At 42.5% G+C, this 25,273-nt stretch overlaps 2 protein-coding genes across 4 annotated transcripts in view; both read left to right on the plus strand.

Annotated features, from left to right (window-relative positions):
- Window positions 1-6: 6 nt before the first annotated feature.
- Window positions 7-4,647, plus strand: LOC112576070 (surfeit locus protein 2-like). 2 transcript variants are annotated; one of them, XM_025258301.1, is made up of 6 exons: window positions 7-126; window positions 521-678; window positions 1,551-1,654; window positions 2,115-2,285; window positions 2,577-2,757; window positions 4,417-4,647. In XM_025258301.1, the coding sequence occupies exons 1-6, from the start codon at window positions 22-24 to the stop codon at window positions 4,421-4,423; spliced, it is 726 nt and encodes a 241-aa protein (XP_025114086.1). In that variant the 5' UTR covers window positions 7-21; the 3' UTR covers window positions 4,424-4,647. The 2 variants fall into 2 exon arrangements, with proteins under 2 accessions (XP_025114086.1, XP_025114085.1); XM_025258300.1 differs by having other exon boundaries at window positions 2,577-2,749.
- Window positions 4,648-16,424: 11,777 nt separating this feature from the next.
- LOC112575815 (G protein alpha i subunit-like) overlaps window positions 16,425-25,273 on the plus strand; it is a 55,416-nt gene continuing 46,567 nt past the window's right edge. For both annotated transcript variants that reach the window (XM_025257847.1, XM_025257849.1), the window contains exon 1: window positions 16,425-16,802. The gene's annotated coding sequence lies outside the window, so the exon portion shown is untranslated. The remainder of the gene's footprint in view (window positions 16,803-25,273) is intronic.

Below are 25,273 nucleotides of genomic sequence, written 5' to 3' on the forward strand. Positions count from 1 at the left end.
GGAAGTAGCAGACACTTAAAAATGGCGGCCTCCGAAAGTACGCACGTGGAAACAACGATACCTGGGGATGTAGAACTCTTACTGAAGCAATACCCAGAGCTGAGAATGAATAGAGAATCACACAAGGTATTGAAAAGAAACGGGATGTTTATTTATGTGAATGATACGACTTGTGCAGAGCCGTCTGTGTGAGTCTGTTTACCATCAAGAAGAATGCAAATGGCATCTAACAGTGCTATTTGTCTACATAGATTGTTATAGGTCTTTATTTATACATTCATATACGATTACTTTCTATGTCTCGTAAATACACATGTAAAGGCTCACGCACGCGCGCACACACACACACACACACCCAAGGCATGCTGAACTTATTGGTCGTCATCATTATCATTATATTCTTTGATGTGATGAGGAGAACCACATTCAATCTCACTTAGAAATGCTTTCTCTCTCTATCTCATTCTCACACAGTTTTTTAAAAAAAAACCTGACTGATCAAATAAATTATATTCTTCAGGTGTGTTGTTGTTTGACGGGTCATGAGATGCCAGCACGAAAAGATGTCATCCTCAGTTTTGTCCAAGGGAAAAAATTTCTAAGGGCACAGCAAGAGAGAGAATATGACTATGATGCACACAAACCACACTTGGTCCCAAGCGATAAAAAAGGACACAAGTAGGTCCTTAAACACTTGTTCTCATTAGCCATTATTAATATTAGATATATCATCAGCATGTCATTACTATATACAGTTATCTCAGTAGATAAGATGGTGGAATCTGTGTCATTTTACTGCCTCCACTTGACATCTGTTTGTGTTAGTGTATGTGTGGATGCACATGCACGCTTGTTTATGTGTGTACACCTGTGCATTAGATAATTTGATTATTCAATATTTATACATAAAATATCTAAAATTATCATCTGATGGCAGTATAGTTAATGATTACAAAAATGTAAAACCATGTGGTTTTACTACAACAGTGCACAATATTAAATTAAAAATTATGATAAATTGAAGGTAGAAGGCATTGAATTGGAACAAATTTTGCAAACAGCTTTGTAGAGCATGTGCTTTTCAAGTGTTCTCCTACAAAACAATGCATCTGTAAAAACATCAAATTAAAATTCTCATACTTAAAATTCAGTGGTGTAGGAACAAGGGGGAAAGCTACCCCCTCAAAAAGATACTGAGGATGTGTACAAGAATGTGAGCATTGTTCATTGTCAGCATGGAGTTTGCCCCCTCCCCCTGCTGCTATCCTCTATACACTGCTAATCAAAGCATGAATACAAATAACAGATACAGGCAAATACCTTCATAAGATCCATAATCACTCCAGATTATAGTCACTTCCAAGCTCCTCTAACTTTAAAATTAAAATTTTAAATCATAGTAATTAAGCAATGAAACACTGAACACCAGTCAGCTATTTTAGTAAAACAAAGATCAGCCCAGGAAATCATCTCCCCATCTCCACCCAGATTGGCTTCCTCTTTATGATAATAGTCAATATAATGACATGTTTGTGATATTTTCTGTCCAGGAATAAGTTGTTCTGTATGTTAACCTTTCGGCATGTGACACGAAATCCTGTTGATGTTGAGAGACATGTAACTGGAAAACGATATCGGCGAGCCTTGGAAAGGTGTAAGTCAAGATGGCATTCACAATCTAAGGATATACCTTTAGAAGCTTATGCATTTTTGCCTTAAAGCCTAATATAGACATATTGTAGACATCTTAAGGGGTCTTAAAGGTTTACTATGAACATATGAGATCTTAAAGGTCTACTGAGAAGTAAACAAAATATCATAGTAGACCTTTAAGACAGATGAATGGAAATGTTTTGAGGGAGGTATATGTCACAGTGCAACAAGAGAGAAGAAAAAGATCAGTTACAGGAAATACCTTAGTAGGAAGTTTCTTTGTCTGAAATAGGCAAGTAATTGCAACAGAGCTTTATTTTGTTTAAAGACATCACTGGCTCCATGTGAAAGCAGAGTGTCCACAATGGAGCAATCATGGTTACAATTTTATTTGGATTTTATAGGATTGGTGGTTATGATAAGAGGTCGTTAACCAGTTGTGAATGGTCTGCCATTTTCAGGGAAGAAGTGTCAAGAAACAGGTGAGACTTTCCGCCCAAGAGGGAAGAAACGTATTCGCGAAGATTCCACTTCCGATGACATTGATCAACCTCGGAAGAGTAAATTCTGGCAGTTAGATTCCGAAAGTGATGAGGACCAGCTGGAGGATGACATGAGTGATTTGTATCCAGGTATGTGAAGAGCCCTGTGCCTGGCTTGAGTTTGTTCTTCATTGTCCAAGCTGCTGGTCTGTTGCACATCAGTTATAGATTGCATGTCTTAGCATTCATGCTTAACAAAAATGTTAATACCACAGCATCTAGTAAGAAACTACAATACCAGGAAGGTTTGAATTTGCTAACTCATTAGCAGGTTGTTTGAGTTTGGCATGCCATCATTGCAGTGGTCACATTCTAGATATATTTCTTAGAATGCAAAGTTTGTTTAATCATTTAAGTGTTACATTCTGCTTCTTGTTACAGAGGGAGATTTTTTAATTGATGGGGAGGAGTCTGAAGAAGATGCAGAGAATGATGCTGATGGTAAAGGCAAAGATGGAAATCAGGAAGAGGCTGATGACTCGGACTTCGATTTTGATGCAATGGATGTACCAGCTTCAAGTGGTGACTCAGAACAAAAAAGTGGAAAAGGAAAGGTGAGGGGGTGTGTACTTCAAACAACCCTACTTGTTTTTAAGTTGATTTTGTAGTGTCAAGGTCAGCATGTTTCAGGCTTAGGCTTGTATGGGGTTGTTAATGGCACCAACAGACACTATAGAAAGAATTAGTTTGAGGATTAATAGAACGGCTGCACTGCAAAAGCAGAGCCAGGGTAAGTGACTCTGGCTGCTGTCACTGGTTAGCTGCCAGAAAACGTTCACATTGCAGACATGGATTGTTGGTGTTGATTGGCATCACATTCAACTGCTTTCATCCCTAGCTCTTAGTTTTTCCCTCAGGACTCAAGATAAACATTGTGGTTGTAACCAGCTAGATATTATTGGAACCACCCGCCAAGATCATTGATGTAGGGTGACCTGGAAGGGCGAATTGTAAGGTCCATGACATACTGACTCATTTCAGCTCCTTTTCCTCCAGCGCCATAGTTTATATTTTTCTTCATCGCGGTAAGCGCAGCTGCAGCATCTATTGTTTGTGTTAGTGTACGCCAGTGGGACAGCTGTACAAGCTATCGAAGTCTCTAGGCGTTCCCGTTATGCTGTGAAACGGGGACCTGGCTAACCTAGACGAATATTCGAAAACAAAATGCTTCAGGCGACTGTTCCGAATCGCTTGCAAGGAACACAAATCAGTTCATACGGAACGCGGTCGACACCCTGGTGGAACCCCTAGGAACTTCTTCTCGCTACCGTCAAGCGATGAAAACTGACTTAATTCGGCCATGTCGCTCGACACGACACCTTTCTCGAAGACAGTCTTTCGGGGTACGTGAAAGGAGGACGTCATCGAGGTGAAAGAAAACCTGGGGAACAAACATCAAACAGTGGTCAGAAAAAAGAAAAAAGCATAGAAAGGAGGTGTTAATACACAGTAATTTCACCGTCGCCGATTGGACTATAAAGAAAAACGCAAGCAGCAGAACTGTATCATTTTAGGAATTGCAAAAAAAGCAACACCCCCGAAAAACCCAAACTGTCATTGTCAGAAACTAAAAAAGGACGAACTGCTGAAGACTAGACGAGACCACGACCAGTTCGCCACTTAAAGTGAGCTGCATCAGGATGCTACTGGCATGCCAAGTAGGGGCTTGCTCTCGACCGACCCTCGTCAGTCGTTCGTTTTCCAAGGCTGCCTGTCGAGAGGACCGCGCACACTTGAGGCGCCGTGCAAAAACGGTTGTGGCCATTGCGCGGGAACAAGGCAGGAGTCGACCCAAGTGGCGAAGGAGCCATTTTTTTGGTCACAGCGCGACATGAAGCCGGACTGGATAAGGGAAGTAATTAACGCGTTTCCTGGCCATGAGGTTGGTGGTGGTTGGGGTAGGGTCCATCCGCTTACATTGGGCATGATTAGCATTTAAGAAAAAAGTTTCATTCGTTTTCTGAATATGTCTGTGTGTGTGAGAGAGATGGAAATGTTTGCTTCTGTGTAGGATTTTTGTTTGCTTATTGACGAAATACTGTTAAGGTTGATTTTTTAAATTTAAGTCTTTTTTTCTCCCGTGGGAACCAGTCAAACATTAATCAATTAAATGATGATAGAATGGGAATGACTGAAAGATTGACGTTTAAAGTTATTTTTTCCGGTAACCAAGTTCTCAACACGAATTTTTTTTTTAAAGCGCTTGTTATTTTTTTTGCAGAAACTGAAGTCCAAGACGGCAGGTATGAAGAAGTTCAAAAGAGACACAGATCAGACAGAAGGAAGGATTAAAAAAGTGAAGAAATAGCAACGGAAGTGACAGCGATGTGGGAACTGGCGTAAAACTGGCTTTAACTCTGAGAATGGGGAGATAATCGGGGTCATCAAAAACGCTGGTGGGGAATTGGCTTCTATTCTGGGGATAGAGAGACATTAAAAAAAAAAAATCCTTTCTAATGTTTGTCTCTCAGCGAGTGAGCTTGTGCTGCACCTTACAGGAGTCATTCATCTCTCGAAGAAAGGCAGCGAAATCGAGGCTATAGTTGTCAACCGGCAAGGCATTGCTACAGAGATTTTTGAGGACTCGGAACAGCTTTTCTGGCAGCAACAAAAAGAAAAAAAAAAAAATCAGGAGATTTTCAAGATTCGGTAAAAGCGCGCCCGAGTGTGTGTGTGTCCGCGCGCGTGTGCATGTGTCCACGCCAAGTCCCAATACGCAGCACGCGCATCGTCTGCAATGTGGGTGCGCGATGACACGGTCCGAAGGGGATTGGCACATTCTGACTTTCCCGGAAGAGTGAGTAGTCGTCGCTGCCAGGTTGTGCTGTCGTTGAGATAGTCTCGCGAGCTTTGCCAGTCAGAATCCAGGAGTCCATTTGCATGTCGTGGGCCGTGATGGCCATGGGCGCAGTGGGCTCAAGACATCGATCATGCTGCAGCACTCAGTCCAGAGTCGAGGCTACAAAGTCGGTCCAGCAAGTTTTGACCTTACCAGGCCAGAGAGACCGGAAACCTGAAGTGTTGACACTGTACTTCAAGTCTTCTCCTCTTCTCTCACATTGCACACATGTAATTTGTCTTCCCGCCCGCCTCCTCATGGGCAGTCCTGTTAGCGCATGTCACCAATACAGTGAAGGTTGGCTGTCCTGCGTTCGGTTCTCGTCTCGGGCTCGCTGTTCTTTCTCAGATTGTGGCATCTGTTTACAAGGCTGGCTGCCTTGCTGTGATATAGCCTTAGTTGCTGGCTCGACGCAAAACACCAAATCCCTCCTCCACCCTTCCCCCCGAAAAAAATACCAACCTAACTGCGATTTACTTGTGAACACCACCAAGTCCTCGTCACCAGCAACGACGCAGCACTGGATGAACAATTTATTTCCAAAATGGTGCTAAGCGCGAATGTGAGCCCTGGTATAGAAGTATAAAAATATGAGCTTGACAACGACCGAGTGGATCCGTCGTAGTCAGCAGATCAAAACTATAGTAAGACATAAAAAATCAAGAACGTTTAACAGATTTCACGAGCACAATGAAATAAATATTGCATTTAAAGTAAGTCAGGCAACAAAGGACTATGCAATAATGAGTAGTCTGCTACTGTTGTTCACTTGTTAATGAATTCAAAACGTAGTAGCATACTTTTTTGTGTTATGTTTCAACGATTTGTTTTTAATTAAACAGTTTTCCTGGAAAAGTAGTTCTTTCTGTAAAAGTAACCCACACCTGTTGAAATTTACATTTTCTAAAAAGTTGGTCAAACAGTTTAAAATGGTGGAGTTAATACTGTGCTGCGACTGACCCGCTACTCATGAATGACCATAGTTTGAAAGGTCACAACTATGACCTTTTCAAATCCCGCAGACACGTGATCGAGGAATAGGTCATGGGTAAGGGGAGAGCAGTCCTCCAGTGTCTGTCGGACGGAAAAGGTCGGGGACACGATTGTAATCAAGAGGCTGTGACCCCTCGCCCCCAGGCGAAGAAATGTCTGAGCCACTCTGCATGGGTGTTAAAAGTTTGCATTTTCTTTCGAAAGGCAAAGTCAGTGGTGTGACAAACACCTACATATTGTCGCCCTTTAAAGAATTTATTAAAACAAATACTCGTCAGTGCTAGTCCTAATATGTCTCTCGCCAAATGTCACACTTCCCTTCGTCTCGGATATTTTTTTCTCACCATTCTCCTCTTCACAGCCATCCTTTTCCTCCACCACACTCCTTTTGTCTGTGTTCTATTGTTTTGCCAACTTTGCTAATGCACAGGACTCACGTCACGTGATCCAGCGCTGACGAGGGAGACTAACCAGGTTGTCCTCTTTTGCATATGAACTCTTGTGTTCATCAACCTGTGAACGCCTTGTGTCAGAGACAACAGGAGAAGTTTGGTGAGTGAAGGTTGTCGTGAATAATACAAAGCTTATTTAAAACGTAGATCACGTGAACATTAGCCACTGAGACGACAGGAAATTACGTAATCAGTTTCTGAGGCAGGGGCAGACTTCACGCTGACCGCTTCGTGTTGCAATGAGCAAACATGTCGGTGTGTATCTAAGGTCCCAGGAGAGATTCTTCGAGGGTTTAAATAAGTTCAGGCTTAGCTCTTGAACGTGACAAAACTTCATAGGCAGGCATAAAACAAATTCAGAAAAAGACTTTCCCGTTTTTTTTTTAATTTGGGGGGATGGGTGGGTGAAGGGGTGGGGAAGGACTTGGGGAAGGATGAAGTTATGATGGAACTACTGTATGCTCTACAGTGAGGGCCACTCGAATTCCACTTGCGAAAGCGGTGATTTAAAAACTAATCTGGCCGTTTGCGACAATTTTTATTTCAGTCAGGAAAATTGACCCTCTCGTCTCCCCCTTTCGCGAAACACTTTCCTTCAAACCAAGATTTGGGGGAAATCGCAGAATTTTTTTTTAACCATTGTCATTGTTACTACTACTACTACTATTATTATTATTATTGATGGAGTTAGTACTTCTACAACAGATTATTTAACCAAGCTGTCATCATCCGGTTTAATGTTAAAAGCTGCACTTCATGCTTGCTTCTGTGGGAGACGAGAGACAAACAGAAGTTGGCTAAACGTGGCGCATGTTAGTGTGTCAAAAGACTGAACTATCGTATTTATGCTACAGATTCTATGAAGGCACGTGACAGTAGTGAAATCCGTGAACAGTCGCGGGCATGGTGGTTGATGGACGGGTGAACAGGTGGGCAGGTGAGGATGTGCATAACGCGAGGCGCGAACGTTAGGGGAAACGGGTGATAACATAGTATACAGTTTGGATTTGGCAGTCTGCAGTTTGAATTGGCGAACTGTACAGCTTTGTAATAGTGTACAGTTTGTACTCGCATAGTCTACATTTTTGTGTTGACAGTGTACTATTCGGCAATTTGCGTAGCTCCAGGATTCGGTGGTTAACCCTAACCCTCTCACACTCGTATAGAGAATCTCTCTCTTTCACACTCTCTTCCATTTTCTCTCTGTAACATTCAATCCCTCTTTCCGTCTCACCAACCCACATCCTATCCCAACACTCCCTTTCAAGCACTCACGCATTTTCAGCTTTCTAAGCACATACATCAAAATTAGTAGTCAGGTCGGTTCCTAGACCGGGTGGCGATTCTTAACATCTCATTCTCTTTACCTCAGGTTTCATTCTCTAGCTATTCTGGTGTCAGTCCAGTTGCCTGCCCGCCAGAAGACAATATGGCGCCGTTTAGGACCGACTACTTGTTTTCCGTTCGACACGTCTTACTTTTTTCAAAAAGTAGTTACTCGTCGTTGATGAGGTTATTTCCGGCTTCCAATTTCTTGATCTGGGAAGTGCTTCCTGTATGAGGAACTCGGTGATTATCATTAAACTCCAGAGGAAATTACAGACGAAATTTATCCCAGACCTCAAAATTTAGTCAAGACTATAATCGCAATAAATATACTACTTACTTCTTTAATTTTTATTTTATTTTATTTTTAGCACCGCAATGCATTTTGCCAGGGCTGGGTTGCGTGTGAAAAATAGTAAAAATTTAGTAAAGACTATAATCACAATAAATATACGACTTCTTTTATTTTTATTCTTTTATTTATTTATTTATTTTTAGCATCGCAGTGCATTTTGCTAGGGCTGGGTTGCGTGTGAAAACATTCCAGAATCCAAGATGACCATGGGCTGATCGCATAGAAGCTGATGGATGCCTCTGCTGTCTGGTAAGAGATGATTAATATCCAGCTTTTGTAGGTATTACCAAAGAAAACACATCGAAGCCAGCGTACATCACAAAGCCAGGGCAATCGTAGAGGCAAGTAGATCAAAAGCATGGAGCAAGCCGACAGAGCTGGCAGTGATAGATTAAAAAAAAAAGGACAGAATCACAGAAAAATGTTGAAGCAAGAAAAGTATAATGAAAACCGATCCTGAGACAGGCATAATATTGTTTGAATAATGGGACAAATATGTAAATTTGCGATAGAGTCGGAGATCAAACGAGTTTGCAAATTTCAAGAGGGTTGCCTGTCATCTTGGAGTATTTGTTAAATGAGTCTTAAGTTGGTTTCAAGTGGCAAGTTGACTGTGTAGTCCAAACAGCGAAGTCGACTTGAACTTGAGAGCGGGGAGATGCAAGACTTCGTTTTTCAAGACCACACGTGCTTCAAAAGAATCTCCATAGTTACTGCACTCAGTGAAGCAGACGGCTGTGTACTCGATGCCCGCTAAAACCTGTGGCTGGAAAATCTGCCTACTCACCACTCACTCAATATACTGCTACTTGATTTTCCAGGGATGGGAAGGCGGCAGAAGCGGGGGAATCGGTTCTTAGACACGCTGAACCACTTGCGTTCACTGCTCCTTAGCCGTGGACTCCTCCATTATCTTTCTCTATACTATCCGTATTAAAAACTGCGACACAAGGAAGAGAATCCTAGAATAACTATTTTGTTATGCCACTCTGTCAAAACTGATTGGTAGGCCATTCAGGAAGACGGTAAATTTAGTTCACCTCAGAAATATAAAAATCCGACAAAATTTGAAACTCTTAAGCTCACTAAAAACGCTAAATACACGTATTCATAAATTATTAAGCAGCACTTTTCTCCCAAACAGTGGCCGAGCAAACGCGTCTGAAAAATTAATTACACTGTTGGTTAGTTAAAGGTCGAGTAGGGTGAAAATTGTTTTCTAGTGACTCGATAAAGCTTAACCAAGATGCCATTTCCTAAGATTTGAGTATCCACCTCCCAAAGAGAAGGACTTTGGTCAGCACAACATGCAACGTACACGAATTCAAATCCAGAAAGTACAGAACTCTACTGTACAGAGCGGTCCGGTGGCGCAACGGTTAGCGCTGTTAGCGCCTGTCACCAATACAGTGAAGGTTGGCTGCCCAGAGTTCATTTCTCGTCTCGGGCACGCTGTTCTTTCTCTGCAAGTGGCATCTGTTTACAGGGCTGGCTGCTTGCCGTAATATAGCCTTAGTAGCTGACACGGCGTAAAACACCAATTCTCTCCCCCCCCCCCTCTACTGTAAGTCTGGTGCTTATTGCAGGACACGTGACCACTTCTCCTTCGTTGTCTGCCCTGGCTTCCCATCTGTTCTGGCATCCACTACAAACTGTCCGTGCTGTGTTTTAATTTCTTTGCTGCCACCTGCCCTGATTATTTCTCTCAACTGCTCTTCCCTTACATCCAAGCTAGACAACTCTGCTCCTCGTCTGACGATCGTCTCCTAACTCTTCCTGTCACCAGAACAACAACAACAACAACAACAACAACAACAACAACAACAACAACAACAACAACAACAACAACATGGCGACATGATTTTTAGTTATTGTCCAGCGAAACAATGTAACTCTCTCCCTTGCCATATCCGCCACCTACCCACTATTGAATCCTATAAACGTGCACCGGAAACGCATCTCTTCCGTGAACATTACTCCTAACATCCTTTCCCATAATGCTAGTCCTTTGTCACACTTCCTTTTGTAATATCATGTTACTCTCAGCTCTTGTTCTTGTTATTTAGTTCCTCTTTGTTGTTTTTGCATTTGATTTTATTCTTCGTTTAGTACAGTTGTTTATTCTTTTATAGCTAGTATGTTATTTGTTTGTTTTCGTGTCCTTTGTATGCTGTCCATGGTTCGTTCTAAGAGCATGCTCGTTAGGAGTGCGAGTATGCGCTTTACAAATTTTGCATTTATTATTATTAACTCGGATCTACTTTCAAAATACACCGGAAACACACGCCAAACGCATGTTATGGAAACTTCAGGCGGCAAGATGGTGGGAGAAATGCAAACAGAGCTAATATAGAGAGCAGGGTTGAGCAGCTCGAGCCACTTTCAAAGGATCGCAGGTACACTCAGGGTCATGCACGTGGGTCTTAGACAACAGAGCCCGAACTCGCGAACGTAGGTGATCTTGTGAATGAACTTCACGCACATAGCCACGTGTATCCAAAGAGCAAAAGCCAAAAATCCCCAAAAGACTAAAGAACATCGAGACAGTGGCACTGATGTTCATGCAGCCTGCGGTAGGACGAAAGTAACTGTGTTAATTAAATCATTGGAGAGAGCTGGCCACGCGGCTGCTGGAACAGATGAAGTTAGATGAGTGTTGCGATGGCATCAAAGGACGCCGCCACGCGAAAATGACAGCTACAGACTTGTAAGTGGGCGAGACGGATATTGAGACACCCCGCCAAGAGCTTTGTATGAAACACAATTAAGACGAAACGTTGATGAACCTGTGAGTGGGAGATAGTTCGAGGGGAGAATGAAGATAGACAGAGAGGAAGGACTGGACTGAGACAGTGGAGGAATCCGTTTTGCCACAAAGTGCAGGAACAGATATTTTGGAGAGTGATGTTCCTTTTCCTAAATGGCTCGAGAGGACCACTCTGTGATTTTGTTGTTGTTGGGAAGTTTCCATTCTTCTGGTTTGTTCATGCCTGCATCAGACTGTTTGCACCTCCACATCGCTTTACATCAACTTTCCACCAGTACCACCGACTGCCTGCATCCGTGCACGTGACATCTGTTTAAAAGTGTAGCATTTTCACGATGAAGTCTTAGCTGCAGTCTGGGCGTTAAAAAAAAAACCAAAACAAGAAAAAAACCCCAAACAAACCAACTTTCACAATTTTCCCATCCCTCTCATTCCTACCCCTCCTCCAAAAAAGTGAGGGTCGGGGTTACTCCTGTGATGTCGTCTTGAAGAACCTGAGCTCTGCTCACCCATCCTCCAGAAGCCGTACTTGTAAAGCAAGAGCAATTCTTTTCCCTCCAGGGCAAAACTTTGAAACTCAAAGAAAAGTGTTTTTTCCGAAGTTATAAAGCAATGTCCAGACCCCGCGGATACTACTTCATGGTTCTTTATCCGAGGGCAACTTACCCACCGCTTTATAACCACGGCGTCTGGACACCGCCTTATAATTTTGGAAACAAGCCGCTTGTCCTTTCGTTCCTCTTGTTTCCTTAGGGCCACGAGTTACCCCTTCTTCATCAGCACCGCCACAGGCGTAGACGGATGGAGGGGGAGAAGGGATGCTTAGGAGGGGGATCGTCTACTCTCTCTTTCAAACTGTGCTGCCCCTCCCGTTCCGTGTAGGAGCAAGTGTTCCCACTCCCACATCGATGCCCGCAGGGACATCAAGGGAGGTCTTTGCCGGCGACCTGTGAAGCGCTTTTCTGCTTTCTGCAAAATTCTCACTCGTTTTATCGTTTTCAGTCACGTGATCCTTCTAGTTGCAGTGGGTTGGGAGTAGAGAGCAGTGGTTGGGGAAGTTGTGGTGGAGGTGGGGTGGGGTAGAGAGGTTTTTAGCTGTCGAAAACTATCGACCTTCCCACGTGTTTAGTAGCTAGCAACTGGTCACAAAAAGAATCCGATCGAAATTTCCTTTCATTCATTCACAGTCCCTGATCTTGCGGCCCCAGCACAGGTCCTCGCCTCCAACACACGTCTGTATACTAAGTAACGTTTCTGATAGAGTGCTGACTTGGTCACGTGATCAATCAAATTTCCAGCTTGTGTTTGTACGTGTTCTGAGACTGAACTACCACTACATTGACCACACACAATATCTTATAACTTCAATTGTCTTTTTTCCACATTTCTCTCGAAAACAAAATGTGTATAGGTCACAAACCTTGGTTTTTCTTTGAATTAAAAGAGAACCTCGGAGCTATAAATAACTAAAGAAACTCAGACATCTTTTGTTTTACTTTATGTTCATTTTTTTTTGTCTTTAACCGGGCCAGTGGACCAGAAGTCTTCCTTTTTGGATGTTGGCGTTAAATCCTGACCAGACTTATTTAAATAAAGTCCTGGTGTACTTGATAATACATGTATTTTTTTCCGCCTCAAACCTGTGGAGATTTTCTTTGTTTTTATATATTGATGATTCGGATGTCAATCGAAATTAAAAGAAATGATAACCAATTGGTTTCATAAGGTCGATAGGATTTCCAGGATTTTTTTCCCGCTTTATTGTTATCACGATAGGTTCTTGGGGAAGTATCAAGGTGATATCTGTGCTCCGTGTCAGATCCAATAGATAACTGTTCATTATCTAAGGTCTGTTAGTCTATTGGTAATAAATGACTAAATTGAAGCATAGTGGTCAATGCATTCGTCTTCAAAGTACATGGTGAGGGTTAGACGTGAAGACGACAGTGTGTGTGTATAGTGCATACAGCTTCCTCCTAAAGTGATGAATGATGATATCAATCCTCTTCTTTTATTATGAATGTAATTCCTTTTGGGCAGCTCAGTAGAACCTTTGTTTAATCGATTGTGGGCAACAGTGATGATCTTTCTCCGAAAAGATGGCTGCCGCCTAACAACGCCTTTTCGGGTGTTGCAGGAACAGCCAAGAGCAGACAAGTGTGAGACTCGCTCTAATTGCTTTATGTTTTGTATTGTCTGCCCTTGGCACGCAGGCTGCCGGAGGGATCGATGGGGGCGCAGTCTTTCACCGGAAGACGATTAGGCGTCATCTCAAGGAGAGAAAGAGAGTTCCTTGTTCTTGTTGACCTCTCGCGAGACCTGAGATTAAACATGGCCTACTTTCCTTTGCCGATCTTGGTATAATTGTGTGATTGTCACCTAGAGTCCTCAGAGCTTTGTAAACAAAAATACCTCGGGAGTTACGGGACTGGCCTGTTGATGAAAATAATTTTGGGGTGAGAAGACTATGCTGTTTAATAAAAATGGTTCTGCTTCTCTCGTAGATTAGACCATGCAGACAAAATATTCAGTTGTTGGGAATTGTCTTGAAGACATGTAGTGTTTTTGGAAGAAAAGCATTGTTGTCAATAAAATATTGCTTTAACTGACCTCTTGGCTATAAGTAGGCTATGCGAACATTTCTCGAAAATGGTTAAGTGAAGATAGCTGTTTGCTTAAATTGTTTTTTCATGTCTAAACTAGTAAGTAGTTTTTTGGGATCATATTTTCTTGGTTTACTTGCGCTGTAGCTTCTTGTACCACTTTAACCACTTCTGAAAAGCCATCATAGAAATAATAAAAACTGCATGACTTGAAGTGGAATAATTGTAGACGCCAGAGTGCGCTTGCTTCACCATCAGCCTTGAAAACAGCAGCGGGAAGAAGCCTGTTTTTTTTTTTCTAAAGGGTACATGATCACCAGCCAGTCAGATTTTCGAAGGCATATATTTGACCTTTGATCTTCCAACTCTAGACGAGAATAAAAGAACTGTGTCTTGATGTGTTCACTGTTTGTCATCAGCCAACCAAAATGTTTGAAGCCATATCCATGACCTTTTATCATTTAACTTTAAACGAAAATAGAAGAACCGAGAGGGCAACCAACTATTTAACCCGTCGACCGAACGGTACAGCAAAAAAACTCAAACAACGAGCAGCCAGTAAGTAATGAGAGAAATAAATAAATATAAAATTGAGAACCATCCACCCATCTACACACGCGCGCAGGAGACAAGCCATTATAACCTTGATCTTTTCTCCTGGCGTTTGATGTCCATGAAAAATATTTTTAAAGCTTTGAGAGAGCGAATACAATTTTACTGGTGAGGAAAGTTCAAGCGAAAAGTTAATCGTTCAGCATGGCGAGCAGATTGCATTGAAAACACGGCTTTGAAGTCGGCGGGAAAGAGAAATAAGACATGATGGAGGACAAAGCACGTGCGAGGTTACTAACCCTGCCCCACTCTCTTCCTTCCCTGCTGCCGCCTAGCTGCAGTTGTCTCCCCCGTTACCTGTGGTCAGTTTGACCACGAACTTGTATTACTGGACTGCTGGCAGACGATTTTTTCCAGTTAATTACTAAAACGAGGCATGAGACTACAAAGCTTCCGGTTTATTCACATTTTTTGTTTAGGCTCGCCGAGACTAACAGCGAGAACTTCTCAAGAGGCTTAGCGTTGGTCTTGGCAGACAGACAGTCTGACCTGTACAAATCCATAGTTTAACAAGACATGGTGATTCATACCCTGCGGCTGCAACAAGCTTCCGGCAACACAGAAACTACATTTTGAAATCACCAGCGACCACTCTGGCACAGCAGCAGAGGACAATGAAAGGGAGACGATGCCAATGATGATGGCGAGGGCAATGAACTATGCAAATGACAGGCAAGGCGGTGATAAACGACAAATAGACCCCAGGCTATAAAACCATACTAATGATGCAGGTTAATGACAAGCGACAATGACAAAGCCTAAGACACTGATGTTAGAGATAATTTTAAAGGAGAGAGAAGCGAGAGAAATAAGGGGAGAGAAGGGAAGGGAGAGAGAGAGATACATTGTGTGTGCGTGTGAAATAGAGAGATAAAAGTAAATAGAGGTACGATTTGTTTGAGAGAGAGAAAGGGAGGGAACTATGTGTTTGAGAGAGAGAGAGAAAGGGAGGGAATCGAATTTTATTGAGAGAGAAGGACAGGCAAAACTAAAGAAAGATAAAGTGTGTGTGTGTGAATAAGATAGAGAAAGATATTAATATAGACACAATGTGTTATGCAGAGGGAGGAAAACGAAGACAGGTACAGTGAGTGAGAGAAAGAAGAAAATAAAGAAGGGTAAATCTTTGCTTGTGTAGGCTTGTGAGAGAGAGAGAAAGAAAATTGAAAAAATACAATACAGTGATACCTCGGTTCTCGAACATAATTCGTTCCGGGAGGACGGTCGAGAACCAAATTGTTCGAGAACCGAAGCAATGAAACCCATAGGAAATAATGGAAACTGGATTAATTCGTTCCAAGCCCCAGAAAATGCCTATTTACTGGCCTAATTTGTATATAATATGTAGAAAAACATGAGTCTCAACAAGAAATAAGAAATAAAAGTGTATTTATTAAAACAAAAAAAAAATAAATAAAATGTACTGTACAGTACAGTAAATTGTGTTTCATTTACTGTACCTCTACCAAACTTTATGGCAGGAGGAATGAATGTGGAGGGAGGAGGGAAGGGGGATGGTTATTGTATTGAAGGGGAGTCCTCTTCAATAAAAACAGAGGGTAACTGCTCTTCGGGTGTTTCTGTTCTCTGTATCTTTTGCTGAGGAGAATCAGAATCTTGCTCTGCAGTTGCTTGTCTGATTTCTTTACGGAAGAATTTGTCAATTGTTTGCTGTTTTTTTTCCTTTGCAAAATTTTGCGGAAAGTGGACATAACATTGTCATTAAAATGTTAACTGCTCTATTTGCTACCACTTTATCAGGGTGATGTTGTTCAACAAAATTTGCGATTTCTGCCCAATTTGCACACATTTCATGACTCTCTCCACAAAAACGTCACTCTCTCTCTCTGCACTCACACTGATGACGCAAGCAAGGCGCGCTGGGCCGAATCAGAGATCTGTAGGTCCCTACAGATCTCTGGCTGAATGAACGCCATTCGGCTCAACTCGGCTCATCTCGGACGTTCGGATGTTCGAGTTCCAAATATTTGTTCGGATTCCAAGACAAAATTTTCTCGAATTTCCTGGTCGAATACCGATTTGGTCGAAAACCAAGGCGTTCGAGAACCGAGGTATCACTGTATATGAAGAGATAGATAGAGAGAGAATTTAAGAAAAAGAAAATGAAGAAGGGTACAATGAGTGTGTGTGAGAGAGAGAGGAAGCTGAAGAAGTGTACAAAGTGTGTAGGTGTGTGAGGGGGTAGGGTAGTAAGAAAGAGAGAGGGGTGTTGAAAGAGGAGCAATGTAGAATGGAGGAAGAACAAGAGAGATTCTTTAAACCTCGCGCATACCCATACCCATACTCAACACTGGCAAGACCCTGGCAGTAGTAGCGGGGCGATGGCATCATCACCACTACCACCAACAGCAACAGCCTCAGCAGCTGGCTGCGCGCCGGCTCTCGCAGCACTTTCTCAGCTCCGGTGGTCACCGTCGCTGGCTCTCTCTCTCTCGCCGCCGCCTCCAGTGCGCAGCCCCCGTCTATGACATCTTGGTTACCTTGGCACGGCGCACAGCGTCCCCTAGCGGAGTCTCGGAACGTCGTGTCAGTGCGTTGGTCTGGCGAACAGAGTGAGCCGTTGCACCGATCTGGACATTTTGGGAGCAAAGACCGACTCCAGCTCCAGCCAAGAAAACATCTTCAAGTCCACGGCCAAGGTAAGTCAACAAACAGAAGTGTAGCTATGACCCGGAGACAAGGTCCTACCTCGGTGCCAGCCACAGATTAAAAGAAAAGCTTGAACAGAAATAACGGAAACACCAACGGACTCCGTCGAGAGATAACCCAGAGGTCAACGTCTTGCTTCGGGTTCATAGCTATACCGAAATTTTAACTCTAATCTATTGTATGTTTTAATTACCTTTGAATACGATCGTCTGTGAAATGAAAAAGACGTGCAAACAAATAGACAAATAAGCATGACAAAAATACTAAACAAACCTCATGTTGATTCATGTTATGAAAGGTAAAGAGGTTCCGGTTGGTTGGTTTGTGGATGTTAGACATTTTATTCATTCAACCCTTAAGGGTATAAAGAAACTGAGATTATGCACAATTAACATTTCACTCATTTCCTCTTATAAAACGTGAATAAATGTACACAGAGTAAATATAAAATAGTGTTTATATATCAAAGGAAAACTTGATAATGAGGCTGTGGATGGAAACGATGTTAATAATCTAATATGTTAATACTGCGTTGACTTAAATTATCAGCATATTAACATTATGTATCAAAGCTACCACAAATAATCTTTATGAACAGGATACATTTTTTTAAAAACTTGGTTTTGGTACGCTTTCTTGACATTCCCATCTGGGACTAGTCATGATGGGAGTCTTCTAAACCCGGGTGGCAAAAGGGAAAATCAAGGGGAAGTAACTTGTTAAGGTAGTAAAATGAACTTCTTAAAACCCCGAAGACATTTTGATCCCTGGAACCGTAGGCATGGAGTGGTGGAAAAGATACCTTTGTGGTCAATTAACATATAGAAATATTTACGAATGCTAGACAACAATTTTTTTTTTACTGCGGAGACAAAACCGCTTTGCCCCGGGGCAACGACTCCTCCTCTCTTCATAGCTACAACCACCGGAAGTAGTTTGAGACTAGATTTTTAGCTACTTCGGAGGTAGCAAACCTCCAGATGAAAACAGAGACAGACTCGATGCTCTCATCTTCTGAGTCAAGACTATGCCAACAAACCCAGTGAGTCTTGTCCGCCTTATGAAGGAGATATAAGTGAGCTTGACCTGCGAATATATTTTGTTGGTTAACATATTTGTTATGCTGTTGTTTCCACCTACGACTTCGCTTCTATAGGTGGAGGTTGCAGGTATGAAATGAAGATAAAAAAAAACCGAGTACCCCGAGAAACAAATCGCTGGGCTATCTGGCAGCCATTATATAAGAGTCTTGGAGAAACATTATCAAACTGACATAACGACCATCAAAAGTGGTAAGCGCGCAGTTAAAACTGACAGGCTGGCGAGGAAAAGATGTTGAGTGTGTTTGGGGAGGGGGAGAGGATCAGGGGTTGTTAGCAAAATGGCTGTTGGAGAAGGCATCATCGGCCAAAGTCTCGTGAGATAAACAACACCTGTTAGAGTGCAGTTCCAGAAAACAGGGATATTTTGGCACCTTGTGCTCGTTTGCTGGAGAGAGTGAGAGAGAAAGAGAGGGATGGGGGAGAAATGGATAATGAGAAATAGAAGGAAGAATATATAGAGAGAGAGAAAGAAAAAAGAAATGGACAGAGAGAGGAGAGAGGAGAGAGGAAGAAAATGTATATAGAGAAGGAGGAGAAATAGATAGGTAGAGGAGGGAGAGAGAGATTTGTAAGCGTTTCAGAGAAGCTGCACCAAAACAAGAATCTCCACGCAACTATGTTCAATCATTTGCTCTGGACTGGAGTGCTCGGCCCATCATTTGGATAGCTCTCTAAACCCACATCCCCTCTTGCTCTCGACGAAGGAAAGATAATGAGAAACTCGACTCGTAGCACATGGTCACGTGACTCCCGACGAGCCAGCTGCTCACGGATCCAGAATTAAGAGAAGGACATGGTAAAGGTGACCTAACTCCTCCATACGTGAGATTAAAGCAAGGCAGCTAATCACCTCTAGCTTTTCTGTAGCGGTAATCATCGTTAATTAGGTTGTCGGTGCTTAGAGTGAACCACTCGTAACGTGGCGTCAAGAATTGAACAACAACACCAACAGCAGCAACAACAACAAAAACAACAAGCCAGGTGTGGATTGGTTTTGGCGTGGCTGTCTAAAACTCGTATATGGCCAAGCAAGTCGAATAGTGACCCGTGGAAACCACCAACTAGGGATGAATGCAGCTCACCAACTAGTCCTGGCTTAGTCCAGCTTCTCGCCGACGCGTCTGCTCGCGTAAATGTCTCTGTCGTGGGGCGACTTTGCACATCGTTAAACAGCCTTTAATGGACCTTCAAATGATTTGGCCCGTCGGGTCGCTCCTCGACAGCTTTTCGCTTCACGTCAGAAAAATCGTCAGTTTTTTCATCCGCAGCGGCGAAAGCATGATCCCTCTTAAGATGTCGGATGTGCCAGTCCCGCCATAACTCGGCAGCTCCGGCACTCTGGCAGACCGGAACGCCGCGAGTTCCTTCCTCGGTCGCGCCAGTCGATTAAAATGTGTTTAGGTGTTGAGATGTTGAAAGGAGATTTCTTCCTTCCTTTCTTCTTAGCTTCCCGTTATTGCTTTCGTTCTGCCTCCATTTATTCTTTCTTTTTTCTCTCCTTCCTTTCTGTTTTGTTCCTTCCCGTCTGTCTTTCTTTCGCTCTTACCTACTTCTCCCCTCTATTCTTCACTCTCTTTTTCTCTATCCCCAATCTCTGTTTTGCACAAATACATTGTTGAATATTAATATTTTTTAACTTCCTGTTCTGGGAGAATTTTTTTCAGACTCACTGTCGTCTCCTGGTAGGATAGAAGGAAATGTATGCCCAGTAGCTACTTGTACACCATGTCTTTAGAACTTTCAACTGTTCCAAAGAAGCTAATTTAGAAACACCTTTAAAAATAAACTCGCTTCTATTCCATGTAGATGCGTTGCACAAGCGTATTCGAAAAAATTGTGCTGCAGGGAATAAAAGTCTGGCTAAAATGGTTTCATCTCCTTTAAACAGTTTTAGTTTACAAAGTTCTACAACTGTGCGGTGCACTGTGTTTCTGTAAAACTGATTATCTAAGTGGCTGCTAGGCTTAACCGTGTTTAAAACTAGGAATGCGTTGTGCAGCTAGCCGCAGCCATGTTGCAGTCTGCTGGGGTTTGTGGAAACTGTGCTCTCAAAACCCATAAATAAGGAGTGTCAGGAGGAGATTACTCTCAGTAGAGCGGACGAGCGAGAGAGAAAGGAAAGGGCGAAGAAAAGAAAGACTTTAGCTTCTGTGTGTGTTTGTTTGCTTGTGTGTGTGTTTATATATCGATAGAGAGGAATCTCATATAATCATTCAAACAGAGAGATGGCGGGTGGGGGAGAGAAGAGAGACTTTAGCCTGCGGACTGTTTTCTAAGATATATATATATAGGTGTCTATTCTATTATATATTATATATCCACACCATCTAGAGAAAGCTTTTTCACAGAATCACTGAAACACACACACAGAGGTGGAGGGTGGAGTGAGACTTCCTGCTGTAGATTCCCACGTGTATTCAATGTTGGTCGAGGCCTGTGACAAAAGAAGATGGTAAAGAATTATGAAAATTTTAATCTTGTACGTGTACGTTTGTGTTCATAAATATATTAAAATAAGTAAAAATAAATATAAATAAAAACGCATTACATTTATTGCATCTTACACAACCACATCCACATCTTCGTCATTTTGAAGATGAGACTTCATCGCTCCATCGAGAGAGGATTTCATGCTTTGTTTTCTAAAGATGACATTGACATGCGTTAGCTGTTCTTCAAGATTCCCGAAAAATTAAAAAATATTTTCCCATCTCCTTTATTTAGCCCACTTGGCCTTGGCCTGCCCGTTCTTGAGCTGGGTGTGACCTGTGCCTCCGCTTCAATCCTGTTCGCTAAGGGAAATATTTGCACTCTTCTGATTCCGTAATTTCACTTTTATTTTATTTTATTCCGAAAAGCTCTCACAAATTAGCTAACCCTGATGTCAGCTGAACGCAGCTTCCGTTCCTTTGAACTTCGCTTGACAGTCCTGCGCTAATCATGTAGACATCGTGTTGCAATAAATGTTTCATACCCTCTCCTACATGAGCATGAAGGTCCTTTCCATCCTCCTCATCATCATCATCGTCATCATTAATCAATTTGTGAGCATGGGGAGCAGATCTCCCCCAATGTGCTAATTACAAGTTTGAGTATCCCAATACGAAATGTTTCCTAGACAACCTACAAACTGCAACCTTATTCATCCAGTTTCGACACTTTTCTCCTCAAGCCTTCCGCGAGACTCCGCGGCAGCAGACATCATTAGACGCTTTCAAGGCAAGAAGGGAGGCTACCCCCTAAAATTCTACGTAATTTCCTGACCCCAATATCGATCGTCTGTTCCAGAAATTTCCGCGAACTGTCATTTTGGACTGTTAACCTCGTTGAGAGCCACAAACTGGGTTTTGCCTTTTCACCAAGACAAGGTATCTTTGTCCTCCGTGACCAGAATATCGTTTTTTTTTTTTAAACCGAGGATTGAACCACGAACCTGTATTACTGGACTGCTGGCAGACGATGTTTTTCAAGTTAACTACTAAAACGAGGCTTTATACTACAAAGCTTCCGGTTTATTCACAGTCTTTGTTTAGGCTCGCCGAGACTAACAGCAGAGAACTTCACAAGAGGCTTAGCGTTGGTCTTGGCAGACAGACAGCAGTCCACCTACACACGTCCATGATTGAACTCTGTGCAGCATGATCGCTGGAGGTCATTGGTTGAGCTATTTTTAGCGTGACCTTTGTGATGCTGGATAAAAAAGGAGCAACACTCGTTACTTTAACCTTTCACGCTGACATTTCAATCTGAGAGTCAATTAATTACTACAGGCGGGTTTTACGATCATTTTCATTATATGTACATATTTAAAGCAAATATGTATATAATCGAATAGAGGAAACGATACAGACTCAACCCCTGTAGGAAAAGGAAGATTTAATTACTTCTATACAATAAGAAGTCAATAACAAAATTAACATTCTTTTTTTAGCAGCAAGGACACAATTGTAATTACAGACTCCTTATTCCTTCTGCTGCAGTGAAACCATGGCAACATTTTTGCCATCACGAAAGTGTTCTCCAAGACAGAAATCTGTTGATCTGCAGATATTTGTGTCCAAGAGAAGGCGGTGTTCAGACATGTTTACATGCTTGCTGTCACGCGACCCACGAATTTCGAGAACTTGTTGGCACAATTTTCTTCATGTTTCAAGAAAAACAAAAACAAAAAACAAGCCTCAAGCCTTTTGCAGCTCGATTACAAGTTGGTTTTTTTTTCTTTTCAAGAATATTCTGGCTGTCTTTCAAATTCTTGAAAACTTTCAGCTTAGTCTGGAACCTAAAAAAAAGTCTGTTATCACTTGTCTCCGTTATTTGTCTTTTGTTTTTGGCAGAAAAGTAGTTTGTGTTCAAATGGTCTGACTAAGTCGAGATAAGAAGCTCTGTACTCCTGAGCTGTGTCTTAGCAGCAGAATGACTTCTGCTATTTTATGGGAATATATTTCAAAAACTTTTTATTATTTTTTACTTTTATTACTGATCGTAAAATATACCGTCTTGTATCTCTAACCCCGCCAGAACATTTCTGACCTCTGGGCTTATCTTTTGTGATGTATGTGTGTTCGAGCGAGTATGTGTGCATGCGTGTGTGCGTGTATGAAAGCTATTCGCGAGTTGTGGTTATTGTTAGTTGTGTGAGTGTTTTTAGTCTACTTTCTGTGTAATCGTGCTACTGATCTGGTAACTCAGCCAGATCACTTCTGACCTCTGACCTCTCCTTCTGCCTGGTCCGAGTGATTGTCTGGACGTAAACGTCTCATTCAATCGTCTGGGGCCGCAGTTATGAAGCGAGGGTAAGTCGTTACCTTGGGGGCAACAAGGGAAACTCAATAAAAAGCTTCTTGTTTCCTAAGGTGTCCAGATCCCGCCGGTGACTCTTCTTGAGTCCTAGATATAATAAAATGGTGGCAAATCTGCCCTGGGGGTAAAGAAGCACGAAGAAGTGTCCACGGAGTCTGGACATCACATTGTAAATACGTAAACAAGACGCTTTTCCTCGAGTTCCCGATTCTGCCCCCTCGGGAAAACGACTTACCATCGCTTCATAAATACAGCCCCTGGTCGATTTTGAGCGCTTTCTCTCCTCGCCATAAAAAAACCAGAGCCAGACATGGGTCCCTGAACGAAGTTGCTGTCAGTACCTGCTGTTCTCATCAGCTTCCTCATCGATTTTTTTATGGTGATGCCGGACCCGCCATCCCATGCAATGACGAGAGGTTGGGTGGAGGTTTTTTTTGGGTTGGGAAGGGGAAGAGTGATTGGAAACGGAAAGTAACAATCAGAACATCTGGGGCGTAGCCGATGCCCAAGGTAGAATTCCACATCCGGTCTGTGCCATTTGATGGACTTATTGACTTGCCGGTGGCCATTTGTTTTTTTCTGACTCTTTATCTTTGTCTCTGTCCCTAAGGTACACATACAATAGCTTAGCTTCTGATTTCTACTGTACCTTTTGTACAGATGTAGAGGAAGCAGAGCTGAACTTCATGCTCATATGTTCCAGGTATACCGATCTTATACAAACGTTTGAAATTGTATCGGAGTTTATCTACCTCGATCAGCAGTTTTAAATATGGGCAATAATGTATAAAACGTTTGTTCGTTTTTTTCATTCGTTCTTTTTTTCCATCTCATTGTCTGTATGTCTGTATCTCTCGAAACTCCCAAGAATCCCCTCGTGTCTTCACTCTCCTCCTTTATAAGCCAGATGGCAAGACACGTAAATGAATTCGCGCTTCGGAACACAACACGCGAATGATTAAAATACTAATGAGGGGCGAAAGGGGAGGTAAAGCCGAGAGAGTTACGGCCCACAAACGAGGGCAAGGCGAGGCAATTACTTTAAAGACGTGTTCACTACCCGCAACCAATCTCTCGCACGCAACAGTCTAAAGATGTCTTCACTAACCGCTACCGACCTATAGCACGCAACAGTCTAAAGACTTGTTTGCAAGCTGCGACTCCGCTCTGAATTCTCTGGGGACGGGGTGGAGTAGGTGGGGTAGCGATCCAGAACTCGCAGCAGAGCTTTAGTAAGTCTTTTTTTCTGAAGAAAAATAGTTCTAGAAGGTATTTACTCTAAGCAAGAACCGAATATGGAGTGGGCTGCTGGAGGACACACTTCTCGCACGACCTTCTAGACTAGCATCTTAGTAAATGAGCTTCTGCTTTCGCTATCAACACTAAGAGTAAGAGCCCACGATGAGAGCTCTCTTGTTGACGGAGGTACAAAAACTTAAGCCTTGACGACTTTTGCCTACATCCACAAAAGAACAACAAACAACAACAAAGAAACAAATTTATGGAAATCATACTGTACTTACAGTGGTTAAAGATGATGCCTTTTCAAAGAGTTCACCAAGATCTGACAGCTTCTCATGTCTGGTACAGCACTTAGAAAATAAAGGAGAAAAGTGGTTTTTTTTCGTTTTTTTTTTTAGCAGTTGTTCCAGTCTCGGTTTTTCAACAAGTTGAAAGTCAAACAAATTTCCCCCCAAAGCCACCGGCAAACTTAACTATATCTGTCACGTGACAGAGGGCAGGCAGCGTAGTGGTTAGTGTCTTCAACTGCGGAGAAAAAGATCACTGGTTTGAGACCTGATAGAATTCTAGCTAGAATGTTCTTCCCTGCCCAGCAAGCAGCTGCTCTGCAGGATGCCAGATTTATCAGGAGCGATAATGAGGACCAGATGAGAAGGTTGGGGCTCGCTTACCTGTGTCCTGGACACTGAACCCCGTTTACAGCTTCTACGACTTCTAGGCTCTGAGATCCTTTTTGTTTCTCTTACACGTGACAGATGAATAGCTCATGGATGTCTCATCTATACACCATCGGTGGAAGGCCGATACTCAACCTACGCTTTGTAGACGACATCGATCTGAAAGTAGAGAACTTCAAGACCTTACCAACAGACTGACAGACAATTCTCCGGACTGCAGACCAAGAGCGAAATTGCGGTCATTGGCGACGGCAAGGCAAATATCTACATGAAGGGAGTACGGTTTGAAAAGGATCTTTGAGTACTTGAGAACCACCCTGTCCAAAGACGGCAACTTCACGAAAGATATCCTCATCAGGATCGCGACAATTGCTAGGTTGGAAGGAATTTGGTGCAGCCATAATATCAGGTTTATTACAAAGTACAGTCTGTACAAGTCCCAAATAGTAAATATCCTACTTTACGGATGTGAAACGAGGGCTCTGTTTGCCGACACAGAGAGGAGGATTCAGGCATTTGAGAACAAGTGTCTGATGAGGCAACATCCAGAACATTTTTGTTTTCTTGAACTGATATAGCTCTTGCTTTGCGCTGCTTTCAAAACTGAGGAGGTAGATGTCAGTATGTTCATGTTCTATG

The sequence above is a fragment of the Pomacea canaliculata genome, linkage group LG11 (genome assembly GCF_003073045.1).
Source record: "Pomacea canaliculata isolate SZHN2017 linkage group LG11, ASM307304v1, whole genome shotgun sequence".
In the NCBI taxonomy this organism is placed as follows: domain Eukaryota; kingdom Metazoa; phylum Mollusca; class Gastropoda; order Architaenioglossa; family Ampullariidae; genus Pomacea; species Pomacea canaliculata.

Bases quoted from the DNA above. Each gene is read 5' to 3' on its own strand.
- LOC112576070 (XM_025258300.1), top strand. From the start codon at position 22: ATGGCGGCCTCCGAAAGTACGCACGTGGAAACAACGATACCTGGGGAT. The intron at 127-520 runs GTATTGAAAAGA...TATATTCTTCAG, and splicing joins TGAATAGAGAATCACACAAG to GTGTGTTGTTGTTTGACGGG. The intron at 2,750-4,416 runs GTGAGGGGGTGT...TTTTTTTTGCAG, and splicing joins AAAAAAGTGGAAAAGGAAAG to AAACTGAAGTCCAAGACGGC.